We start from the raw sequence: 24,903 nt of genomic DNA on the forward strand, positions 1-24,903 counted from the left end.
CCCATCAGTATATATGCATACTTTCATGGAATATAAATTAAAATATATTCAACTAGCATCTCTCCCTGTTTCATCCTGTCAAAAGGTCCTAAGGGTATATTAATGAAGGTGTCTTGGGAATAGCTACACTTGAAATTGCAAGTGTCAAAGAATATCTTTAGACACAAGTGTCTTGTAGTCCCTGCCTCATTTTAAGACTAATAAGGAGCAAAAAATAAGTCCAAAATACATCATTTCCCTACTAAGCCAAGAGCTCCATTGTCTTTTTTTTTTTTCTTTTTTTCTTTTTTTTAAGGGCCACACCACACACAGGGCATATAGAAGCTCCGAGGCTAGGGGCCAAATTGCAGCTGCAGCTGCCAGCCTACACCGGAGCCACAGCAACACCACATAACCCACTGAGCAAGGCTAGGGATGGAACCCACATCCTCATGGATACTAGTTGGATTCGTTACCTCTGAGCCACAATGGGAACTCCAGACTTCCATTTTCTTTACCACGAACCTCTAAGAGTTAAACGAAAAATCTAAATATCTATGTAAACATCTAATAAGTAGAAGCTCTAGACTGGTCAATATAAAACCAGATAGAAAATTACATAAGAAGAAGTAGATATGTTTTTGTGCAGTTGCCTTAACTACAATGTTGCTCTAAGAGAAAAGAAAAAGTCCCTGTAGTTCAGTTTGTCTCAAGAGTTTATGAAAAAAAAAGCCCTTTTCTTTTATGCAACAAGAAATCTCAAAAGACTTCCCTGACCATGTTCATCAATGCAAGCAAATTATTATGTTAACACTACAGACAGCTCTTTCCAGAGAGGGAAGAGAGGAGGTCACATTTAGCCTTTAAAAATAAGAAAACTGGAGTTCCCGTCGTGGCGCAGTGGTTAACGAATCTGACTAGGAACCATGAGGTTGCGGGTTCCATCCCTGCCCTTGCTCAGTGGGTTAACGATCCAGTGTTGCCGTGAGCTGTGGCGTAGGTTGCAGACGCGGCTCGGATCCCTCGTTGCTGTGGCTCTGGCGTAGGCCGGTGGCTACAGCTCCGATTCGACCCCTAGCCTGGGAACCACCATATGCCGCGGGAGCAGCCCAAGAAATAGCAAAAAGACAAAAACAAATAAATAAATAAATAAACAAAAATAAGAAAACCATTCCCCCGCTACACCTTCATTCACCATCACTAATTTAAAAAACAAACACCCAGACTTCTAAAGACAATCATAGATGAAGATTAAAAACTTGGCTTGAGACAAGTTATAAAATCCCTTTTTTTTTTGCTCTTTTAGGGTCACACCTACAGCATATTGAAGTTCCTGGACTAGGGGGTCAAATCAGAGCTGTAGCTGTTGGCCTACACCAAAGCCACAGCAAATCTGAACCATGTCTGTGACTTACACCACAGCTCATGGCGACGCCAGATCCTTAACCCAATGAGCGGGGCCAGGGATTGAATCCACATCCTCATGGATACTGGTAGGGATTGTTACCACTGAGCCACAAGGGGACTTCCCACATTATAAAATCTTAGATATGGAAGATAGTTTCATACTCCATGTTGAGATTTCATCAAATGTAATACAATCTAGCCAGGTAGAACCAGACCAGGTCAGATCTCAAATGGGAAAATAAAAGATGCTTAAGGGAACAGGGTTGAGATGAGGTATAGTTCTTGCACAAGCCAGCCCTGAATCAATCATCTCAGCCAGTTCCCAGAATTAAAGAAATTCTTCTGTTAAGAAAATGAATATATGGAGTTCCCATCGTGGGGCAGCAGAAACAAATCCCACTAGGAACCATGAGGTTGCAGGTTCAATCCCCGGCTTCACTCAGTGGGTTAAGGATCCGGCGTTGCTGTGAGCTGTGGTGTAGGTGGCAGATGCGGCTCAGATCTGTCGTTGCTGTGGCTGTGGCGTAGGCCGGCAGCTGTAGCTCTGATTAGACCCTTAGCCTGGGAATCTCCAAATGCTGCAAGTGTAGCCCTCAAAAGCAAAAAAAAAAAAAAAGAAAGAAAATGAATATGGTAGAATTAAACATGGTTTTTCTGATTTTCCTTTTACCTTTCTGCATTTTCCAAATTCTTTAAAGTACTTATTACTTTTATGATATTTAAAACTTTGAAAAAAAACTAATAGTAGATTTTAATACCTGAATGCCAAAACTTCACTAGTAGAAAATAATCTCAAAGAAACCTAAAACCAAGTAGACAGGTTGCTGTAATTCACAAGGTCAAGACTCTCCCAGTTGCCAAGTAGATGGTTTGCCCCAAGGCATCAGAGATAACAATGCTTGTACTTTGCCCCAATCTTCTCACTGACAAAACAGTCTTTTGTCTAGAGTCACCAGATGTCTCTGCAAGTGCCTCAGCCAAGTGCCAGAGGCTCAGAGCCTAGATAACACAGCTGAAGTTTGGTACTCCTAACAGGGATTAAGAAACAATCCCCATCCCAACTCTATTGAGCAAGCTCTGGCAGCTGCCAGGGCCAGTAAAGAATTGAGGGGACAGGGGTCCAGAGACATAGTTGCATTTCTTTGCTATACCAATGTTCTCCTTTTGTCCTCAGAGGGCTCATGCTGCTGCCAACTTAGGTCTTACTGGTCTCCTTGGATTAGCCACCAAGTCTATCCTCTTTAAAAAACTATGCCGGCAATGATGGGATTTTTAGTAAAACTTACACACGTCCAAACAAACTGGGGGTACTTTGCTCAGGGCACTTTCATAAAAGTTACAAGCCTTGATTCTACCTAGTTAAATCTCTGGCTTTGTCTTGGCAGACCAGGCTGTGCTACAAGGGTTGTAAAACACTCAATATCCAACCATTTCCTGTATCCTGAAATGTTAATACTAAGAGTGGGGGGAGAGGGAAAACAACAACAACAAGAAAAGGGGGGGAAAAAAGCCCTTCCTCTCAGAGCAATGCCCAGACTCTGGAGACCAGGTCCAAGCTCCCTCCCTGCTGTTACTTGGCCACACTACAGCCAAAGCAAAGAACAATCCTTCCACTGACAGAGCCTTCCACACAGCACATTTCTCTCCTCAGCCAACTCCAGAGCCAAGATGAGAGATTCTGTTGGCACATGCCAGTTCTCGTTCATGAGCTGGTTACCACCTCAAAGGCTGCTTGGCCCAAGGCCTGCCCTCTCTTTACGGAATCTTTAAAACTTCAAAACGGGATCTTTTCTTGGATTCCTTTGAAGACACCGAGTTGGGTTACTTAACCTACTATTTCCAGGTTAGGTCCTATCCAGGGACTTCTCTGGGGACCACATTCTCAGGGAGCAGTCAACATCATCCAACTTGGAAGGACATTTTACCCACCCAAATTAGGGGAAAAAACTGAAAGATTTTATGTTAAAGATAAAAGCAAACACTTTCAGAAGTAACCTCAGTGGGCCAACAAGAAAGAGGTCATAAGAGTTGAAATGATCAAAATCAGATGACCCTCTCCTTTGCAGTCACACTATTAAAGGGAAGGTGGGAAAGAAGATACATGTTTTGCTAAAAATTCAACTCCGTCCTGAACCCAGAGCTTATTTCTGAAATCTTTTAACAGAAATTTCCCTAGGTTGAATTCCACACCCTATATTGACTAGACACTGGAGAGAGAGTTGAAAGCCAGATTTTTAGATTTTTTTTTTTTGCCTTTCCATCATAAAAAGGCATCACCATAGACCCCCTTATCTCCCCTTAATTTCACCCCACCTTTTAAAGACTGAAGAAGAGTGAAAACCTAGACATACTTAAACACAGTTATTGGTTACAGCCTGGTTTGCTAGTGCCTTTGGTGAAAAAAACAAAGGTTTTTGAGTTTGTGTGTGTGTGTGTGTGTGTGTGTGTGTAAGCATAACATTCACAACAGAAAACTGCATATATTATGCAACTCCCCACATTTTCATAAATGTAAAATTACATAGACACAGTCTTCAGTTTAAGTAACATCCCTATCAAGAAAGAATATTTTAGCAAGTGGTTCTCAAATGGGATTTTGCCCTCAAAGGGACGTTTGGCAATGCCTGGAGACATTTTTGGTTGTCTCAGCTTGGGGGAATGCTACTGGCTCCTACTGGGTAAAGACAAAGATGCCGGATATGCATGTGATTATTTGATTGCAATCTGTCTCTTCTACTAGACTTATTATTCACTAGCGGGCAAGCTGAACTTTGGAAATGGTTATGAAATATTCTGAAAGAATATAAGCAGGATAAATGTAATGACAAGAAACCATCCATAAGATCAGTACAAGAACATTTAGGAAAAAGTAATTTTTACTAAGTGAGCATCACACTGAAATCTAAGTTTCCTTTAAAGTTTGTTTCTTGGGTGGTTATTATTTAGGCCAAAGGTACCAGCTCTTGCGATCAACTCCTAAACTACCCTACTCTCAAATTCCTAGCCAAAACAATCCCTAAAGAGTGATAAACCAGCCATTTGACATTTTTCTTGCCAGTAACAAGTAAACAGGTGATAGGGAAAGTACTAAGATTTATTTCTGTTGTTTAAAAAAATAAAATAAAATAAACCATCAAAGTTTATATTTAAGCATTCATTTCCTACCCTACCATCAGAAAGCCCAACCCTACCACCTCCTCACTGCCACAACCTTCCAAACATACCTCTCAGGCTGCTCCCAGTTCATTTCAACAAGCTTTTACCAGTATCAGAGCTCTATGGGGACAAGGAAATGAAAAAGATTAAAGTGGGACTTGCCAGGGCCTTTGCTCCAGTTTTTAATTGTTAGATACGAGATGGAAGATGAAATGTGACTAGGGAATAAAAACATATGAAAAATCGTTAATAGCTCAGCGGTTAACGAACCCAACTAGCATCCGTGAGGACGCAGGTTCGATCCCTGGCCTCGCTCAGTTGGTTAAGGATCTGTCATGGCCATGAGCTGTGGTGTAGGTCGCAGACGCAGTTCAGATCCTGCATGGCTGTGGCTCTGACTGGACCCCTAGCTTGGGAACCTCCGTGTGCCATGGGTGCAGCCCTAGAAAGACAAAAAAAAGAAAAAAAATCTGAAAAATTTCAGATATGAAAATGTCTTTGGGATATTATTTTCCAATAATCTTCCCAGATTTTTTCTGCTCTGATTACCACTTCAGGTCAGTAATCCAGCAGAAGGTAGGGATAGCCATAACTAAATCAGCTTTTAAACAATTTTCCTCTTTGTGTGGAATCTAAGAACACCTACCTGATTAATTCTAAAGGGGTGACTAGAGAATTGGGAAGTAACATTATTTTAGGCCTTTAAGTCTGCTCTATTCTAATCCTTTCCCCACTTTGAAAAGAAGTTCCATTTCATAAAAGCTATAGGGTAAAACCCTGAAGGCTTCTAAATCAATAAGCTTAGAATTCTATTTCTGGGAGCTTTGCCCTGGCCAAACTGCTTCCAAGGGAGAGGCAAACTGTACTTTTCTTCTTCCTCAGTGATCTATTGGCCTACAACATGAAAACTTCTGTTTCCTGAGTCCTACAGGACAACTGCAATGTTCTGTCCAAGAGCTGCCAATAGCAGACAGCTTAAAAGCATAGCATTGGCACCAAGCCTTCAAATAAGGTATCCTATTCACAGCAGTATTATGTCTAAGTAGTAGCTATAGCAATTTCAAATTATGGGTAAAAAGTTATAGTCAATAGTACAGTAGTTTTCCTCTTCTTCTTTTGGAGGCACCCATGGCATGTGGAAGTTCCTGGGCTAGGGATCGAATCTGCGCTGCATTTGTGGCCTGCACCACAGCTGTGGCAATGTTGGATCCTTAACCTGCTGCATCACAAGGGAATTTCCACAGTGGTTTTCTTAATACAACCAGTGCTATGCCTAGACTATAATGAATGCCAATGGTAGAATATATAAAACTAACTATTTTTTCCTGGTTAATTATTTTTAATTGGGGAGCAAGAGAAAAGCCCCTCTCTAAATCTCCATAAATAAATATAATCCCATCTGGTTAAGACAGGACCAATAACAAATGAGTCTCAAATAACAAAAACAAACAAAAAAAAAAAATTAAAAACAAGCATAGGATTTTTTTTTTTTTTTTTTTTTTTTGTCTTTTGTCTTTTTAGGGCTGCACCCGAGGCATATGGAGGTTCCCAAGACAGGGATCTAATCGGAGCTAAAGCCACTGGCCTACACCACAGCCACAGCAACGCCAGATCCAAGCCACATCTTTGATCTACACCACAGCTCACTGCAATGCCTGATCTTTAACCCACCAATCGAGGCCAGGGATCGGTTCTGAAACCTCATAGTTCCTACTTGGATTCGTTTCCACTGTGCCACAACAGGAACTCCAATTATTGGATTTTTTTTATAAAGAGAATGATTTCGATTCTAAACGAAAGTCAGAAAAGGAAAGAAAGAGTAGATCAAAGAAGTTCCCAAAGGCACTGTGTCGAAGGAAAAGAGACTAGGCTGAGGATATTTACGTTGGAAGGGCAAGAATAGCTCTGCTCTTCAGTCTGTCTGTGGGATGGAAGGTTCTTGTTTAACTCAAGGGTAAGACCTAAGGTTAGCATATAGAAACAGCCTTATTTCTTCAGTGATCAAGGGAACCTAAAGAGAAGGAATTTGTGGGTATTGTGAGGAACAGGAACTGAAAAGCAAATGCTACAAAAGAATAATCATACTAGGCTGGATTCAATCCATGGACCTGTAAATTTCCACTACAGAGGATCTCAAGATTTTTTTCTGTCAGAAAATATTTTTGAACAGTAAACAGGCAACTGGATAATCTGTTTAAGATAATCAAATCAGAGCCCTTTGTGGCACAGTGGGTTAAGGATCCAGCGTGGTGACTGCAGTGGCTCAGGTTGCGGTTGTGACATGAATTCAATCCCTGGCCAGGGAACTTTCACATACCATGGATGCAGCCAAAAACAAAACAAAACCAAGAAACCTCCTTTAAAAAAAAATCAAATTTCAGTGACTGGCAAAAGAAAAAAAGAAAAAAGAAAGACCAATGTGAATGGTTTGGGCTTCAAAGTTATTCCATCCATTGAATATACACTCTAGAGGCAACCAAAGATGGCAGACTTGAACTGCCTGTTCACTTATCTGGCTTCCATTCCCATGTGTCTCCTCACAGTGTGAGCATTTTGTCAGAGTTACGATAATTCTAGTATTTACAAATACATATTTTTCATCAACACTGTACTTAAGCACAAGTCAGCTTTTACATTAGAACTTAACTGAAGAAAAAATTGTTTGTTTTAATGCTAAAACAAACCATTGTGTAGAATTTACAAAGCCAGTATAGCAATCTCCAGCATGGCATCACCTCAAGTAATTTTCAAGAGTACTTTTTTTTTTTTTGTCTTTTTGCCTTTTCTAGGGCCACTCCCACAGCATATGGAGGTTCCCAGGCTAGGGGTCCAATCAGAGCTGCAGCCGCTGGCCTACGCCACAGGCACAGCAACTTGGGATCCGAGCCGAGTCTGCGACCTACACCATAGCTCACGGCAACGCCAGATCCTTAACCCACTGAGCAAGGCCAGGGGTCGAACCCGAAACCTCGTGTTTCCTAGTCGGATTCGTCAACCACTGCACCACAACGGGAACTCCTCAAGGGTACTTTTTGACCAAGTACTTCAAACCCTCACTGTAGAACCTGATCCTTGTAAGGGACGGAAATCGACAGGAGAGACATTAGAGGCAAATAAAAATAAAAGAATTTCTCAACCTGTTTCTGAAATTATAATAAGCAATCACATTCTCAATCTAAGCACATATGTATAAGCAAAGTGAAAAATGCCTTATGGCATATTTTATCAAAAACAGACACTCGACCAGATGTTTAGAAATCTGTATACTAATAGAATTAAGTTCTAGTCTAACAGGGTGTATATAAATGTGTAGTCACTTTATATGATGACTTCTTCCCCACATTTGCCAATTTTTTCTCCTCCTGTGCAGTAGTATATGCATATTCCAAAAATTACAAAGATCCATCTAAAGTACAGATTAATATAAATTTTGAGAGCATACTACATATATCAGTACTAAATACCTAATACATGTATCATGACTAAAAAACATGTCGTAAACTTTATTATATAGAAATTTAAGGTTATATAATTATAGTTCTGTTCCAAACACACCACTCCATAATGATTTTAACTATAAGTTTGCAGTATATTCAAGTATGCGTTCATCTCTGATAACAATTAGCATTCTAATTATAATTACTCTTCCTTGGCTAAGAGACTTAAAATCTCAGCAGAGAGATACTTTATACTCAAAAACATTTAATTCTCTTCCTGATTTCAAAGAAATAGTACATGTTTTGAAAAAAAAAGTAAATAACTTAGGGAACCTCTACTATTTCTGTGAAGTGATGTGCTCTTTTCTTAAAACAGCATGTTTAATTTGAATGTATCCAGAAGCAGGCTCAGAAGTAAGATCTTTATCAGATAACTGCATTATTTTGTTTTGGGGTGTCATGGATTTCTGTAAAATTAACACCAATTGTCTAACATAAGCACAGAAATACACTCACAAATCAAAGAGAAAAGAAGCTGCTTTTGGATTAGGGATAAATTTAGATTATCTAAGCCTGTCTTCTGTTCCCTTCCAATTTTTTTTTTCTTTTTTTTTAAGGGCCACACCCATGGCACATGGAAGTTTCCAGGCTAGAGGTCGAATTGGAGCTGCAGCTGCTGGCCTAGGCCACACCCAACACCAGACCCAAGCCACGTCTGTGACCTACGTCACAGCTCGCAGCAACACCGGATCCTTAACCCTTTGATCAAGGCCAGGGATCAAACCCGAATCCTCATGGATATTAGTTGGGTTCATTACCGCTGAGCCACAATTCCTCTCTTCCAATTTAAGTATAAAAAATATCACCAGTTGCCTATATTTGGCAAAATATATCATGTTATAGGAATTCTGCTCACATTTGCCTTAAAAAATCTGGGACAACAATTTTAAAATGAATCAGTAACACTGATATGGATGTTCTACTTTAACAGCTATAACTATCAAAATTTTATTAATTAGTTCTCCTAATTAAGCAGATAATGAGAAGTCAGATTCATTATAGCTATATTCCTAAATGACTGATCCCTAACACAATGCAATGACTGAGCAATGAAAAAGGAGAGTTGGAGGAGACTCTTGAGCATGCTATAAGACACCTGAGGATCCTACGATCTCTAAAGTGCAGTGCATTGCTCTATCTGGAAACGGCAAAAAACAAGGACAGCTTTTAAAGCTTCCCTGGCTAAATGAGTAACAAGGATTTCCAAAGGATGTATAGTAAAACCAAAGTCCTTTCCACAACGGCAGTGGGTTTTTGTTTTGTTTTGTTTTGTTTTTTGTCATTTCTGGGCTGTTCCCGCAGCATATGGAGGTTCCCAGGCTAGGGGTCTAATCGGAGCTGTAGCTGCCAGCCTACGCCAGAGCCACAGCAACGCGGGATCTGAGCCACGTCTGCAACCTACACCACAGCTCACGGCAACACCGGATCGTTAACCCACTGAGCAAGGGCAGGGATCGAACCCGCAACCTCATGTTCCTAGTCGGATTCGTTAATCACTGCACCACGACGGGAACTCCAACGACAGTGGTTTTTAACTAAGAGGTACATTAAAAGAACTTGTTGAAGTTTTAAAAAATAAGTATATGTTTGGGGTTCCCAGCCCAAAATATTTCACTTTGGTAGGATGCTTTTACTTTGCAAAAGTTCCAGAAGGGATTGTGACATATGCCTCCAGTTGAGAAGCTTCAGCACAAGAGATTCTTCATCCTGAATGTTAATTTTTCTAACCTCATGCTACTTAGGTTGGTATATGATGAATACATATACCTCTTCCCTACAGTACTCTGTACCTTTCACTAAGGTTTGAGTCAGTGCAGTTAAGTACTTCTAAAGAAACATATCAACTAGGAAATAGCAACTCTGAGCTGAGTGGGCTTTTTTACAATAAAGAGAACCTATTACCGGGAGTTCTCTGGTGGTCTAGTGGTTAGGATTCAGAGCTTTCACTGCTGCAGCCTAGGTTCAATCCCTAGCCCAGGAACTGAGATCCCACATCAAGCCACTGCATGCCACAGCCAAAAAGAACCCACAAAAAACAAACAAACAGGAGTTCCCAGTGGAGCAGCGGAAACAATCTGACTAGGAACCATGAGGTTTCAGGTTTGATCCCTGGCCTCGCCCAGTGGGTTGGGGATCTGGTGTTGCCATGAGCTGTGGTGTAGGTCACAGACATGGCTTGGATCTGGCATTGCTGTGGCTGTGGTGTTGGCCGGCAGCTGTAACTCCAATTAGACCCCTACCCTGGGAACCTCCATACGCCACAAGTGCGGCCCTTAAAAAAAAGCAAACAAAAAACAAGGAAAATAAATAAAAAATTGAAGTGCTGAAAGAAAAGAAGAGAACCTATTACTAAACAAAAACAGAGGCCAAGAGAAGACATATAGATGGCCAACAGGTACATGAAAAGATGTTCAATATCATTAATCATCAGGGAAATGCAAAACAAATCCACAATAAGATATCACATCGCAGATGTTAAAATGGCTATTATTAAAAAGACAAGAGTTCCTGTCGTGGTGCAGCGGAAACGAATTCAATTAGGAACCATGAGGTTGTGGGTTTGATCCCTGGCCTTGCTTAGTGGGTTAAGGATCTAGGGTTCCCGTGAGCTGTGGTATAGGTCGAAGACAGGCTTGGATCCTGTGTGGCTATGGCTGTGGGGTAGGCCAGCAGTTGTAGTTCCAATTTGACCCCTAGCTTGGGAACTTCCATATGCCCAGGTACAGTCCTGAAAAGCAAAAAAAATTTTTAAATAAATAAAATAAAATAAAAAGACAAGAAATTGGAGCTCCCACTCTGGCAGAGTGGGTTAAGAATTCAACTGCCAGTGGCTTGGGTCTCTGCAGAGGCTCGGGTTTGATCACAGGCCTGGTGCAGTGAGTTAAAGGATCCAGCATTGCCACAGCTGCATCGAAGGTAGCAGTTGTGGCTCAGGATTCAATCCCAGGCCTGGGGAATTTCCATATGCCATGGGTGCAGCCATTAAAAAAAAAAAAGGATAAGCAATAACAAATGCGCAAGGGTGTGGAGAAAAGGGAACTTTTGGAGTTCCCGTCAGGGCGCAGTGGTTAACGAATCCGACTAGGAACCATGAGGTTGCGGGTTCGATCCCTGCCCTTGCTCAGTGGGTTAACGATCCGGCATCGCCGTGAGCTGTGGTGTAGGTTGCAGATGCGGCTCGGATCCCTCGCTGCTGTATGCTCTGGCGTAGGCCGGTGGCTATAGCTCCGATTAGACCCCTAGCCTGGGAATCTCCATATGCCTCGGAAGCGGCCCTAGAAAAGGCAAAAAGACAAAAAAAAAAAAAAAAAAAAAAGGGGGGGAGGACTTTTGTGCACCACTGGTGGGAATATAAATTGGTACAGATTGGAGGTTCCTCAAAAAACTAAAAACTACCATATGATCTAGCAATTTCATTTCTGGGTATTTATCTGAAGAAAACAAAAATACTCATTTGAAAAGACATATATTCACATGGCAACATTATTTACAATAGCCAAGGTATGGAAAGAAGCTGAATATCCATCAATGGATAAATGGATAAAGAAAAAATGTGGTTTTATATATATATATATATATATATATATATATATATATATATACACACACACACACACACACACACACATTATATACAATGAAATTTTATTCAGCCATAAAAAGAATAAAATCTCGTCATTTGCAACTTCATGAATGGACCTCAAGGGCATTATACTAAGTGAAATAAGTCAGACAAGATAAAGATAAATATTGTATGACCTTATTCATATGTGGAATCTAAAAACAAAAACCTGAGCTCATGGACATAGAGAACAGATTGGTGGCTGCCTGAGGTAGGGAGTGGGAATTGTGTGAAATGGGTGAAGGAGGTCAAAAGATACAAATTTCCAGTTATAAAATGAGTAAGTCATGGGTACATAATGTATAGCATGATGACTATACTTTATAATACTGTATTGCATATTTGAAAGTACCTACGAAAAGTAAAACTTAAAAATTCTCACCACAAGAACAAAAATTTTTTGTAACAATGAGAATGTTAACTGGACTTACTGAAGTGATCATTCTGCAGTATTTAAAATATTGTATCATTATGTTGTACACCTGTAACTAATATAATGTTATATTAATTATAGCTTTTTTTTTTTTTTTTTTTTGGTCTTTATGTCTTTTTAAGGCCACACCCGAGGCATATGGAGGTTCCCAGGCTAGGGGTGGAATCGGAGCTGTAGCTGCTGGCCTATGCCACAGCCACGGCAAGCTGGATCCTTAACCCACAGAGCGAGGCCAGGGATCAAACCCGAAACCTCATGGTTCCTAGTCAGATTTGTTTCTGCTGTGCCACGATGGGAATGCCTCTTTTTTTTTTTTTTTTTTTTTAAAGGCCAAGCAAGGATTTAATGACCAGGTCTGGCTCATCTAAACCAAGCTAGTATTTGTCACTAAGGCTGGAACCCAGTGGACTCAAATTCAAAAATACTCAAGTAGTATATTTTTCAGGCACACAGTCAAATTCTTCCAGGCAACAATACTTCAGGTTTAAAACTGATCACCTTCTAAAAATCTAAGAACTGCCTTTTTATTTCCTGCAGCTAGTGACAAATTCACAAAAAGAAGTATCTCAATCCTTATTCTTTTCTTGACTGTTTAGACTACCCGTAGTTCTAATCATTTCAAAAGGCTAACATCTGTACTCTTCAGGATTAACAGAGGGGGGAAAAAATCTTTCTAAACTAAAAACAGTCACATTATATCCATTTCAATCTTAGAAAAATAATTCAGAAGGCCTGAGCATACACCAAAGAAACTGACTTTAACGGGAAATAGCAAAGAGCCATGGTTCTTCAATGTGAGAAAAGTTCTGTGCCAAAAGGAGTTCAACAAACCCTTCCAAAACCAACCAACAATCAAATGATAAAATCCCAAACTTTAATGGTTCCAAATGTTCTGAATCAGTTTCTCCTCAAGCCTCCCTGGACATCAGTAGGATTTAGAATATTAGCTATTATAAACTCATTATTTTCCAAAACCTCCAAGGGCTTAACTCTTCAAAGTCTCTAAGGATATCCCTTCTTCTTAATTTCACAATGACGTTATAGCTCATAGCTAATAAAAATGTAGTATCAGCAACAGCTAACATTTATTGAGTACTTTACTATATGCTAGACACTGGGCTGAGTGCTTAACCTTCTTTATCTAATCTACTCCTCACAGTAACCCTATTAGGTCAGTACTATTATTCATGTTCACATTACAAATGAGAAAAGTGAGGTTTAGAAAAGTCATAAATAATTTGAATGTCTCTTTTTCTTTCAAAGTCCCAAACCCTTGAGTATTCCTTCCAATTTGAGGCTCCTGTCAGTTCGTCCACAAAGAGAAAAGATCTGAACATCACTCAAAAAAAAAAAAACAAACAAAAAAAAAAACACCACACCTGCTCTCCAGAGTACTTTTTCCCCCTTCAAGTTTTCGGTGAATTTGATCTTCTCTGTTAAGAGGGAATGTCCTCTATACAACAGTGGATCTCAAACTTTAGTGTGCATCATGATCAGTGGGAAAGCTAATGTTAAAAACATAAATTGCTGGGCCTCAAGCCTAGAATTTCTGATTTGGGGGCCTGGGATGGGGCTTGACATTGAATTTCTAACAAGTTCTCAGATGCCAATATTGATGTTACTGGTACAGGGACCACTGCTTTATAAGAAAGTAAAAATAATTCCCTCTCAGCTAAGCTATCACCTTTCTCATGTGACAAACACTTCTCTGTGGGAGTTCCCATTGTAGCTCAGCAAAAAGGAACCCAACTAGGACCCCAAAGGATATGGATTTGATCCCTGGCCCTGCTCAGTGGGTTAAGGATCTGGCGTTGCCGTGAGCTGTGGTGTAGGTCACAGATGCGGCTTGGATCCCAAGTTGCTTGGATGTGGTATGGGCTGGCAACTGCAGCGCTGATTTGAACCCTAGCCAGAGAACTTCCGTATGCCACAGGTGCAGCCTTAAAAAGACAAAACAAACAAACAAACAAAACACACCACTTCTCTATAGAGCACTTCCAAAAAGAGAGACTCTTAGGATTTAAAAACATCTCCAAAGTCTCAAAGCTTTTTTCCCCACTTCAGAAGGGCTCCAATGTCACCAATGATGCTGAAGCAGTGGAAATCCAGGAAAGGGAAAATTAAGGTCAGAATAATTGTAAACTTTACTCAAGAACCTTACCATGCACATATTATTTCTTCAGCCTGAAAAGTGTTTCCTTTGGGTATCCCAGGGCAAGAAAAATGTCAAAAGAAAAAATAAGTATATCATTTCCTAACACTAAAAACACAAGGACAGGCTCTGTAAATACCATAGAATTTTGCCCTATAAACAGAAGATCACAAAATGCTCTAAATTCCTCCTACCTATCTCTCTTTTGTCATACTAGCCTCATCTCAAAAGACTTATTCCTTTTAACCAAGACTGACCGGGAGTTCCCATCGTGGCTCAGTGGTTAATAAATCCGACTAGGAACCATAAGGTTGTGGGTTCGATCCCTGGCCTTGCTCAGTGGGTTAAGGATCTGGCGTTGCCATGAGCTGTGGTGTAGGTTGCAGACATGGTTCAGATCTCAAGTTGCTGTGACTCTGGCGTAGGCCAGTGGCTACAGCTCCGATTCGACCCCTAGCCTGGGAACCTCCATATGCTGCAGGAGTTGCCCAAGAAATGGCAAGACAAAAAAAAAAAAAAAAAGACTCCCCAAAGTCTATACTTTCCTTAGGTAGCTTAAATATTGACTATGTCAATGCCATCTAGGATCAACAACTTCAGAGAACAGGATTTGTTAAAAATGTCTCCGCAGCCAGCTTGGGAAACTTCTTAATAGGGTGGGTGCTTACTAGGTGCAGTTGACATGACTAAACTGTACCTAGAGAAATATATTTTAAAATATTAATATTAATATGGCCTGGCACCTTCCTGATGTTAATCCTTCCAGGCCCATCCTGGTGGCACAACTGAGAAATTAATTGAAGAGAAAATCAATCTTCCCTCTGCTCTCTGCTTTCATCCTCCTCTACAGCTCTGCCATGCACAGACTCATTCCATAAAAATACACAGAGATAGAACATGCGCATACACACAAATAACTCTCGGCAGGAACCAAAAATCAAAGCCTAACCCCATGGTTTTTAAGTGAGCAAGTCCAATTTCCTTCTTTGTAGCCCTTGACACATGCTGGCTGGGAGCCGTCTGGATTTTTTTCTGCCTTGTTCCTGCACCAGAAGGCTCTGCACTGCAGGTCAGGGGATGATAAGGAAATGAACAGTGTAATTTCCAAGGCCTCTGAACACAGCCCTGTCAGCAGCTCTGGAGGCGGGTTACTCAAGCATAGCTTGAAGAGTGAAAACCACAGAGAGGAGGGCTCAGACAGCCAGCAGTGGCAGGATCTCAGCTGTGCGTGTTACTGCCACCTCCAGCCTGAAAGCCCAAGCCCTGCTGCCTCCCTGGATGAGCTCTGTTGGTAAAAGCTCTTATACCCAAATGGCAAAAATACAAGTTCACACCAGGGGCTGGAAGATTAAGGACTAGGACTTAGATTTTCCATGCACTCTTCGGTAGAAACAAAAACATTTAGAGCTCTTCCAGCATCCATGAGATTGCACATGCTGGCAAACCCACAGTAACATCTATCCAACATACCCAACCCCCACACCAGGGATATGGCCAAAAAAGGAAACTCAATTCATATGAAATCTGAAATTCAAAAGGCCACTTCAATATCCTTTGAAACCAATTTCTGGTGTTCTACCCCACCTAACCCCACCATAAATACAAGGACCTCTAGAACACATCACTACATGCAAGTTTCCCAATCCAGGTTTGGCACTTCTTCAGAAAACAGTACTGAAAGACTTAGCCAACATACTTATCTAGTCACACTAGGCTTCCTGTATAGGTGGAATGTTGCTAGATTTTAATCCATTATTGCCTATAGCAAGCTGAGACATATTTCAACTCAAATCATGTTTTTCTTCCTTTTTTCTAATATTTACTGAATGCTCCCCATGTGCCAAGTACTGTTCTAAGTGTTTTACATATGAATTAACTAATTTAACTTCACATAAAAACGGCTATTTAGGAACTACTGTTTCCCTCATTTTGCAGATGAGAAAACTGAAGTAGCTCAGTTAAGTAATTCATTTAAGATTGCTCAGTTAATAAGTGGCAAAGCTGGAATACAAACCCTAGTAGTCTGGCTCCAGAGTTTATACTGTTAACCACTAAGTTATACATAAGAGGTGATGTGCAATTTAAATGTAGAAGACTGGTGTTTCAGGTTGGAAGTGGCTCCCAATCCCCACCTTATCAAGAAAATTAACAACGGTTAAAGAAAATTCATAAACATTAAAGTATATAGCAATTATCTGGAGTCTTCTGTAAATACAAATTCCTAGGCTCCTACTCCAAAACTTATTTAGCAGATCTGGGTGGAGTCCAAGAATCTGCCTTTTTTTTTTTTTTTTTTTTTTCGTCTTTTGTCTTTTTAGGGCCCCACCCAGCATATGGAAGTTCCCAGGCTGGGGGTCAAATTGGAGTTGTAGCTGCCGGCCTACACCACAGCTCATGGCAAAGCCAGATCCTTAACCCACTGAGCGAGGCTAGGGATCTATCAACCCTGAGTCCTTATGGATATCGTTAACCACTAAGCCACAATGGGAACTCCAGAACCTGCATTTTTGACACTCGGATGATATGATGCATGTGGTTTTACGGGCCACAATTTCAGGAACTCTGTTTGAGACGTCTGAGGAACTCTCAATTCCTCAAAGAGCAGGAATCATCTCTTCTATTCACCAGTGTATACCGAGTACCAAGCACAATACCTGGAATCTAAAAGGCACTCAAATCATATACTGAATGAATTAAAAATAATGGTAGCTAACAGTATATCATCTCTTTACAAAATAGTTCATATCCACAATATATTTAAGATCTGCCCGATAGGGATACGTCCAAGAAGTACAAGGTCAAGGTTTGTTTTTTTGTTTTGTTTTTTATACCTGCAACTGCCAAATAAAGAGGAAACTGGCAATGTCTCAATGATCACAATGAAAATTTGACTGAATGCAATACTCCAGAACATACACAAACATGCAACCTCAGGAAGTCAAGCTCAAGACAGAAGTTGAAAAGTAACTTTCCCTCTGTAATAGGGGAGGTTCAGCATCAGCTATAAATGGTTGTTCTTTGTAAACATCATTACCTTACCAACAAAAGCTAAACTCAAAGATCCTTTAATTACTGAGTGTCTACAATGTTAAAATCGGTATAGAAAACAGGTAAAAGCAGCCATAAGAGTATCTGGGCCTTTACATCCAATGTTTCTGAGGCAGAATGTAAAGGAGGAAAAGAGACTCCTTCAGAACAGTAAAGGATATGTTAAGAATCCCAAAGTAACAATGGAGTTCCCGCTTTGGCGGAATGGGATCAATGGCGTCTCTGCAGCACCAAGAAACAGGTTCGATCACAGCTGGCACAGTGGGTTAAAGGATCCGGCATTGCTGCAGCTGTGGCCAGGAACTTCATATGCCGCAGGGCAGCCAAAAAAAGAAGAAAAAAAAAAAAACCAGAGTAACAATATGCCGTAAGAATTTAGTAAACAAAAACCTGGCTTTGACACTGACTACCAATGAGAGCCTAAGCAAGTCACATGACCTTCTGGGTCTCAGTTTCCTCTTCTATAAAATGACGAGACTGGACAAGATAATCACTCTCAGGGCCCTCCTTGAATTTCAATACCCAGATGGAAAACAGAGCTGTTGAAGAAAAAAATTAATTAAGCTCAGACTTCACTGTAGTTCGACAGAACTGCATCTCAGTTCTACATAAATATCAACTTCTTTTTAATTTTTTCCATGAAGGAAAATGCTTGAGGGCATCTGGCTTCAGGAAGTAAGGCTGACTGCTATGTCATCAATAGCGGAGAAAGAACAGCTAGTGAAGGATGAAGGCGTTAAGAGAGAAAGACTTGGATCAGAAGGAATAAAAAAGAGATCTGACCTTGGTTGAGCAATGAGGGATTGCAACACGAGAGAAATGAGCGGGAAGGCATAAACTAGGGCAAGAAAACAAAACCAAGGGCAAAGGAAGATGCTCTTAGAACACAGGATATGATAGCAAGCATGATCGGAAGGCAAGAGAGCAAAGAGCACACTTTATCATGTTCTTTGTATCCTAAACTAATGGGGGAAGTGGTAAATACATGTGTGCAGCATTCTGAGAGTAGCAGAAGCTGAGACACAAACATGGGGAAAGCAGGGTGCAGAGTTTCTACCTTCCAAGATCAAAAGCAGCAGCTAAAGAGACAAGGAGAGCTTTTGGTTGCAAATTTCTATAGCCACTAGGGCTTCACTTTACATGACTGGCGGGGGGGCGGGAGGGAGCACAAAAAAAACAAAATACAACAGGAGTCTCACTGTAAACTCCTGGTTTAAGACCTAACTCAAAATCCACACAGATAGATCACTACCTTCTGTGGTTTGTAAATTCTTTTTTTCTTGCCTGTCAGAGTAGCAACAAGAGCGCTAAGCTGGGGACATTCAGACAGGCACCCTACCTCCCTTTCCATCCCTAACTTAACAACCTATCAATCAAACCAAAGGCAAGGCTAACAGACAAGAGCCAGAAGGCTCTGTCTTGTTTATTCCTCAACATTCCTTTCCCCCAACTCTTCAATTGACAGGATGTATGAGGCAGGAGTATTCAATGACAATTCAGGGCAGCAGTACTTGGTAAGAGCCATCTCTCCTAGAACTCCGGGCAACAGTTCAGTGAGCCCTGCCAGACAGAGGTGTGGTGGAGCAAAAGTAGGATCTCATGAAGGGAAATCCACATGCTTGGCTGATGGAAATTCATTCAGTCACTGACTGAGATACCTCCCTTGATGAAAGAGAAGGCCTGGAGGTAGAGAATGTGAATATTTAAATCTCCCTCTCTAGCTAGTGGCAGACCTGTGACAATTCTTTCCTATACCACAAACTTTGTCTCCTGTTTCCAAGAGGTGAGAGAGGTAGGGATAGGTGCGGAGACTCCAGCCAAGATACTTTACAAATTTTATGAGTTTTTCCTCTTCGTGACAGTTTCCAGCTCAGAGTATGTAATTCCTAGATTATATCAAAACATCTGTTTTGCTGTTTTGGTTCTGTTGGTTGTCCTCACATGGAAGGAACATTCCAAACCAGTTAAGCCATAGGCAAGCCCGTATCTCAGAAAGAAAATCTTTAAAAAGTTTTCAAAGACTTAGTTTATAAGCTGTGGTACTAATCATCAAACACTGACTGAGCAACTCTTACACCCCAAACCCTGGGGTTTTTGTTTCTCAAAAGCTGCTCCATACCAAGATTCCTAGCCTTCCCTTTTGCATCTTCTCCTCCTCCACTCCAGAAACACTGCCTCCCTACACAGTGCTTTCATCTCCTAGCAACCTCCAAACATTTATTTAAATAACTACTTACTTCAATGGCCAAATGCTTTATGGAAAGGCAGCCCCCAAAATCAGACAGTTCAAAAGGATTGAGGGAACAGGGGAAGGAACTGACAAAGCAGGTTCTTGCTTACAGTAACATCAAACTGCATGGCAAAGTTCTCTTCTAAAAGTATTTCTCAGCAATTTTATCTTTCCTCCAAAAACAGAAGCATAGTCTGTCTGCCTTTTCTCTTCCATTCCACTGCCCCACTCTCAGCCTTTTTTTTGGGAGACAAGGCATAAAGTAAAGCAAGATTATCAAGGAGAAAACTTCCCTGGCATCAAGATGTATTCTTAGCTGAATATACTGCATCTTTCAGCCCAATTATAATCTGAAGGGCAGTCACCCAACCAACCAGTTCCCGAACCTATAAGAGAAAATAGGTTCCATTTGCTTCTCTGTTGGAGACTTTCAAGGACATTTAGATTTAAATCCAATATGAAGCTAAGCATCATTAATCCTTTCACCCACAGACCCCTACTGGGCTTAGAAGATTGCAGCATGAGCCAAAGATTATGAACATGGATATATGGCAAGAGTTTACTCAAGCCAGTAAGGAACAGCCTAATGGGCTTGGAACAGAAGCAAGAACTCCTGGTACTCCTATGGCTCCCCGCCTTTTTTTTTTTTTTTCCTTCTCTCTTTTTAAGGCTGCACCCATGGCATATGGAGGTTTACAGGCTAGGGGTTGAATCGGAGCTGTAGCCGCTGGCCTACACCACAGCCACAGCAACACCAAGAAAGGCCAGGGATCGAACCTTCGTCCTCATGGACACTAGTCATATTCCTTTCCGCTGAGCCACAACGGGGACTCCTCCTAGGCCTCTTTAAAACAGGATTATCCTTCTGCATCCCAGAGAAAATTGTTAATCACAGCCAGCACAGGATGCACCATGCCAGTAACCAGCTGGAACTTGACTGTGTGCTGAGGTGGACTGTAGCATCTGCCACCTAAACACAGGCAGCCTCTCTGGCAGCTGCCACTGGTAAAAGGGAGCAAACCATTGTGTTAGTGGGAGAGAATTCCCAGCCCTGTTACCAAGGAGGCCAGATGTTGCTAAGAGCTACAGATGTGCCAGAGGCAAAGACTAAAATACCTACAGCAAAGAAAGCGCAAGCTAGCACTGGAATCCAGGCACTGAGGATACCACCACCTAAACATTCACATCCAGCCTCTATTCATTAACATTTACATATGGAAATCAGTATTCCCTGTTGCAGCTGATGTAATTACAGAGAAATCGATTTACACTGCATCTGCCTGGATCAGCTGAAAGCATAGGATGAGCAGAACAGACAGCAAAAAATCAAGAGCCAGTGAATAGCTCATTACCAGGCTGGCCACTTTGCAGGAAATTGTAAGCTGCAAAAGTTTAAGGCAGCCTGAGCTGACCTTAGACTCATATCTCCTCTGCTCCAGTCCTGCAAGCTCCATTTACTGAGACATGAACTAAGATCACCTTCCCAGAGGAGAACCCCTCGTGGGGCTGCGGGCACCTGCCCTTCCAAGTCAAGCAGAAGGCCAGGTATCATTACACTGCTTGGCAGCTATTAAACCACCAGGAGACCTTGATTCCCAGTAGTTGTGGAAGATACCAGACCAAGAACTATACTTTAGTGGCCAAAGACTCTCTTTCAAGGCCAAACTTTCACAGCCATAATACTAATCCCTAAAATCTGATTAAGTACCTCAGTATGCCTACTCCCTTGTTTACCTGCCCCAAACTGTGTTCTTTTGCTCTTTGGCAGTCATAGAACACTTGGTAGATAGAAGGTCATGAAACTTATTTAACCCTTTTCTGTTTCAGCAGAGACTCAGCAGCACCATTTATCTCATTAAAAAACAGCACTCAACCGAAAGCCTATTAAGTTTATCAATTTGTTCTTAAGTTTATCAATGACTCTAAGGATGAAATGCCAATCAAGTTGGGAACCACATAAAGGCTGATGTCAGCCTCTAGTAACAAGTAACCTTGAGGAAGGACAAGGACAAGGTGGGAAGTTCTTGACTTATAGAAAATTCATTCTATGAAGCAGCTTCCCCGAACAACATATATCCTTCTCCAAATGTCCAGGCCTGCTGTTAATGAATCTGTAGGGAATCTCCTAATTTGGAACAAAACCACATTACCATTACCAGCTGCTCTGACCTTGTAATTGGTCATTACCCACAAGCTAATGAGCCTCCCACAGAATGCACACAGTATTTGGCGGTTAGTCCAGGGCAGTTCTGACTGGCAGTGGGCAGCCAGATCTGGCCACCTCTTACCTTTTCAGACTTGACTTTCTTTAGCGGGCGACACTCATTCTCCCCTTCCTCAGGCTCCGGTTTAGCTCCCAAAGGATTGAGCGCTGCCCCAGGCTCAATAGCTATACTCCCAAGTGGCTCCACAGCTCCTGCATCCACCCCTGCACTTCCATCATACTGACCACCCCGTCCTCCCAAGGGTACTGGCTGGAGGACCCCAGGATCCTTTTCTGAACAAGTCCCCACTCCTTCGCTTCTCTCCTTCTTGCTCTTAGATGAGCTGTTCTCCTTCTCCTTTTTGGAGCCGGCTACACTGCGGGATGCCTTAGCCGCCTTCTCTGAGCCCTTGGGAGCAATAGCAGCAACCAGGCTTCCTGCATTGGCACCATCTCCTGAGCGTCCCTGCACCTCTTTCTTGCTAGCTGCCCCCTCACTTGGAGTGAACAGGGATGTCCCTGGAGTGGGTTTGCTAGTGTCTTTGCCACTCTTATTCCTTTTGGATTTTGATTTGCCTTCCTTCCCTTGAGGACCTGGCACTGGGGTCACAAACTTGATGTTGTCTGGTAGTGTGGCCACAGCATTGGGAGCTGGTATCCCCACCTCCTTTGAGCCTGACATTTCCAGTTTCTGCTGGTCCTTTTCCAGATCGGCGTCCAGGTCAATGATGAGATTCCCTACTCCAATGTCCCATTCATCCCCACTGTCGTATGTCTCAACCGGGTTTGCATCCACTCCTTTCCCTCCGGAGGCTCCACTGCTCAAGGACATCTTAGAGTCAACGTCCCACCTCAAGATTCAAGGCTCTTCCTTGCCCCCAGCTTTCCTATTTTCAGCTTCAGCTATGTTCTCAGACCTGCCACATTGGTCAGTACATGCCCAGTGGACAACATCATTGCTGGAAAAAGAAAATTTAAAGAGCTGTTAAAGGAAACAATACAGGCAAAGAGTCAGCCTGAAATAAACTCCCACACAAAACAGACCCTTCCTAGGGGGCAATCACACCACAACCGACAAGACAAATGGGTTCAGTTGTATTTCTAACCAAGTCACCCTGGACCAAGGGAAACACCAATTCCCGCTCCATCTCCCCAGGGGAGAGTGCAATATTTCCAACTGCCCAGAGACTGTGTGTAAGTCTTAACTAGGAATCTTCTAGAGTTAGTTTCCCATTCCCAAAAGACTGATTTTTACTACCACTGCCAGCTGGCAATCCTCCCTCAATCAATACAGCCCCTGGCACATCCCAGATTCAAGCTCTAGCACAACTTTACTCATACTTCTTTTCTCCCTGTGTCTTCTTGCCTTATCAGAGACTCACAACATGGTCTAGCAAAGGCTAAAGCCCTCTACCAACAGGGCCTGTTCCTACTAAAAATAATATAGATTCCCTGTCATTCTGCTGGGTTTTTTTTTTTTTTTTTTTTTTTTTTTGGAGGGGGGAATGTCTAATTGTGGGTAAATAAAAGAAAAAGCAAACAGACTGGGGAAAAAAATACAATTATCAGGATGGGGGGTAAAAACTGCAATTAGTGAAGACAAACTTCAGAGCAGACTCGACCAACCAGCTCAAGTTCAGTTGAAGTGGACTTATTAAACTCCAGGTTTCAAATTATGTCTAAATAGCAGAATTCTGTGTAATCTTTCCCACTAAAATACCTATGGAGACACACTCACATACAAAAAATTATTACCCTATCAATAACTGAAAAGTACTAAAAAACCTAATGCTAGAACATAGGATAAGTTTCCATACTCTTATGGTATAAAATTGATGGCACTGTATTGATAAATACCAGAGCCTTACCACATGAAACAGAGATGACTAAAAAAGGGTGTGGGGTGGAGTGGGTGGTTTTAAAAAAAAAAAAAAAAAAAGGCAATTTATATCTCCCCGTTCTCCTGAGGTGTGTACCATGTAGAAAACCTGGTATTACTTTGTGACAAAGCCAGAGTTCTATTCTTGCTCACTCCTCTGTTTACCATCTATCTATATCTATTTAGAAAAACAATTCTCATAAGGTAATAAAGCAGAAAGAGTAAACCAGTGGTGGCACAATGAATCCTACAAAGCAAATATCTAACAGGTAAATGCTACAGATAGGATCCAGATAAGACAAATTATACTTTTACACCTACTCTCTCAAGGCAGTGCCAAAGAAGCAGGGCACAGTTACAAGAGAAGGTGTCACCTTAGGAGAGCAAACGTATACCAAGTGAATGTCTGACAGCAAATGGAATTTAAGAGAGAAAGGGGTGCACATTAATCTGCCATTTAGCCATAGATCTGAGAAGAAAATGCATCCTTTACCCAAGTGGAGAGTTGAGTGCCAACAGCAACCAACCATCATTGGCACTGAGTCCACACAGATCTTACCTCACAAAAGGATGAGCAAAAACTGTGTGGGAAAACATGACACAAGAGCTATGAGAAAACACTACCCACAAGGTAAAGGAAGCATAATCCCTGAAGAATTAGAGAAATGATACCTCCGAAAATGACCTAGATTTCTGAAGAAATTTTTGGTAAAATGTTTGGAATTCTCTATACTATACACTCATTCATTCTTTCAAAAAAAAAAGTGTATAAAGTGCCTCCTACATGTCAGGCACTAAAGTAGGTGCTGGGAATACATGAACAAATGAGAGTAAATACCGAAAATAATTCTATTATGAGAGGCAGAGGTCATTTCTAGAATGGGGAATGTGAACTGAATCTGCATAATTCTTTCCAACATCATAACTTGTCACCTCTATAATCTCTGCAACTGTGGCTAGGCTTAGAGCATAATGCACATTCATCTAAGGCTTACTCACGTTCCACTAGAGCTGAACTATCGTTAGCATGTAATTTAACCATTAGAACAAATTCCTGTTGTTTATTCTTAGAAAAACAATAAACTTTCAAAATACCTTCTTCTAAAAAAAACAAAAACCCTTTCTCTAGAAAATGGATGGTAACAGAAGAGAGACTCTGGAAGAGTATATAAAGGAAAGAATATAAAGTACATAAAAATGTTAGTGCTTAATGAGAGCTTCTGATACTCTAGTCTACTGCCTAACCTGTTGGATGGAGCAGGATAAACAAAGTATGATAGTAAGGAAGAGACAGCAT

At 41.3% G+C, this 24,903-nt stretch overlaps 1 protein-coding gene across 4 annotated transcripts in view; it reads right to left on the minus strand.

Moving 5' to 3' along the window:
- Positions 1-24,903, minus strand: part of ZNF609 (zinc finger protein 609) — a 242,975-nt gene that overhangs the window by 190,061 nt on the left and 28,011 nt on the right. For 2 of the 4 annotated variants that reach the window (XM_003121465.5, XM_013992893.3), the window contains exon 2: positions 21,813-22,686. The exons of 1 other annotated variant lie outside the window; for it this stretch is intronic. In XM_003121465.5, coding sequence (XP_003121513.1) covers positions 21,813-22,559 — 747 coding nt within the window. In that variant the 5' untranslated portion in view covers positions 22,560-22,686. The remainder of the gene's footprint in view (positions 1-21,812; positions 22,687-24,903) is intronic. One more of the 4 variants, XM_084967309.1, reaches the window with a different exon arrangement.

Source organism: Sus scrofa, chromosome 1 (assembly GCF_054392235.1).
Source record: "Sus scrofa isolate SSC_HxYL_T2T_F1_AM1 chromosome 1, Sscrofa_HxYL_maternal_Yorkshire_Landrace_v2.0, whole genome shotgun sequence".
In the NCBI taxonomy this organism is placed as follows: Eukaryota; Metazoa; Chordata; class Mammalia; order Artiodactyla; family Suidae; genus Sus; species Sus scrofa.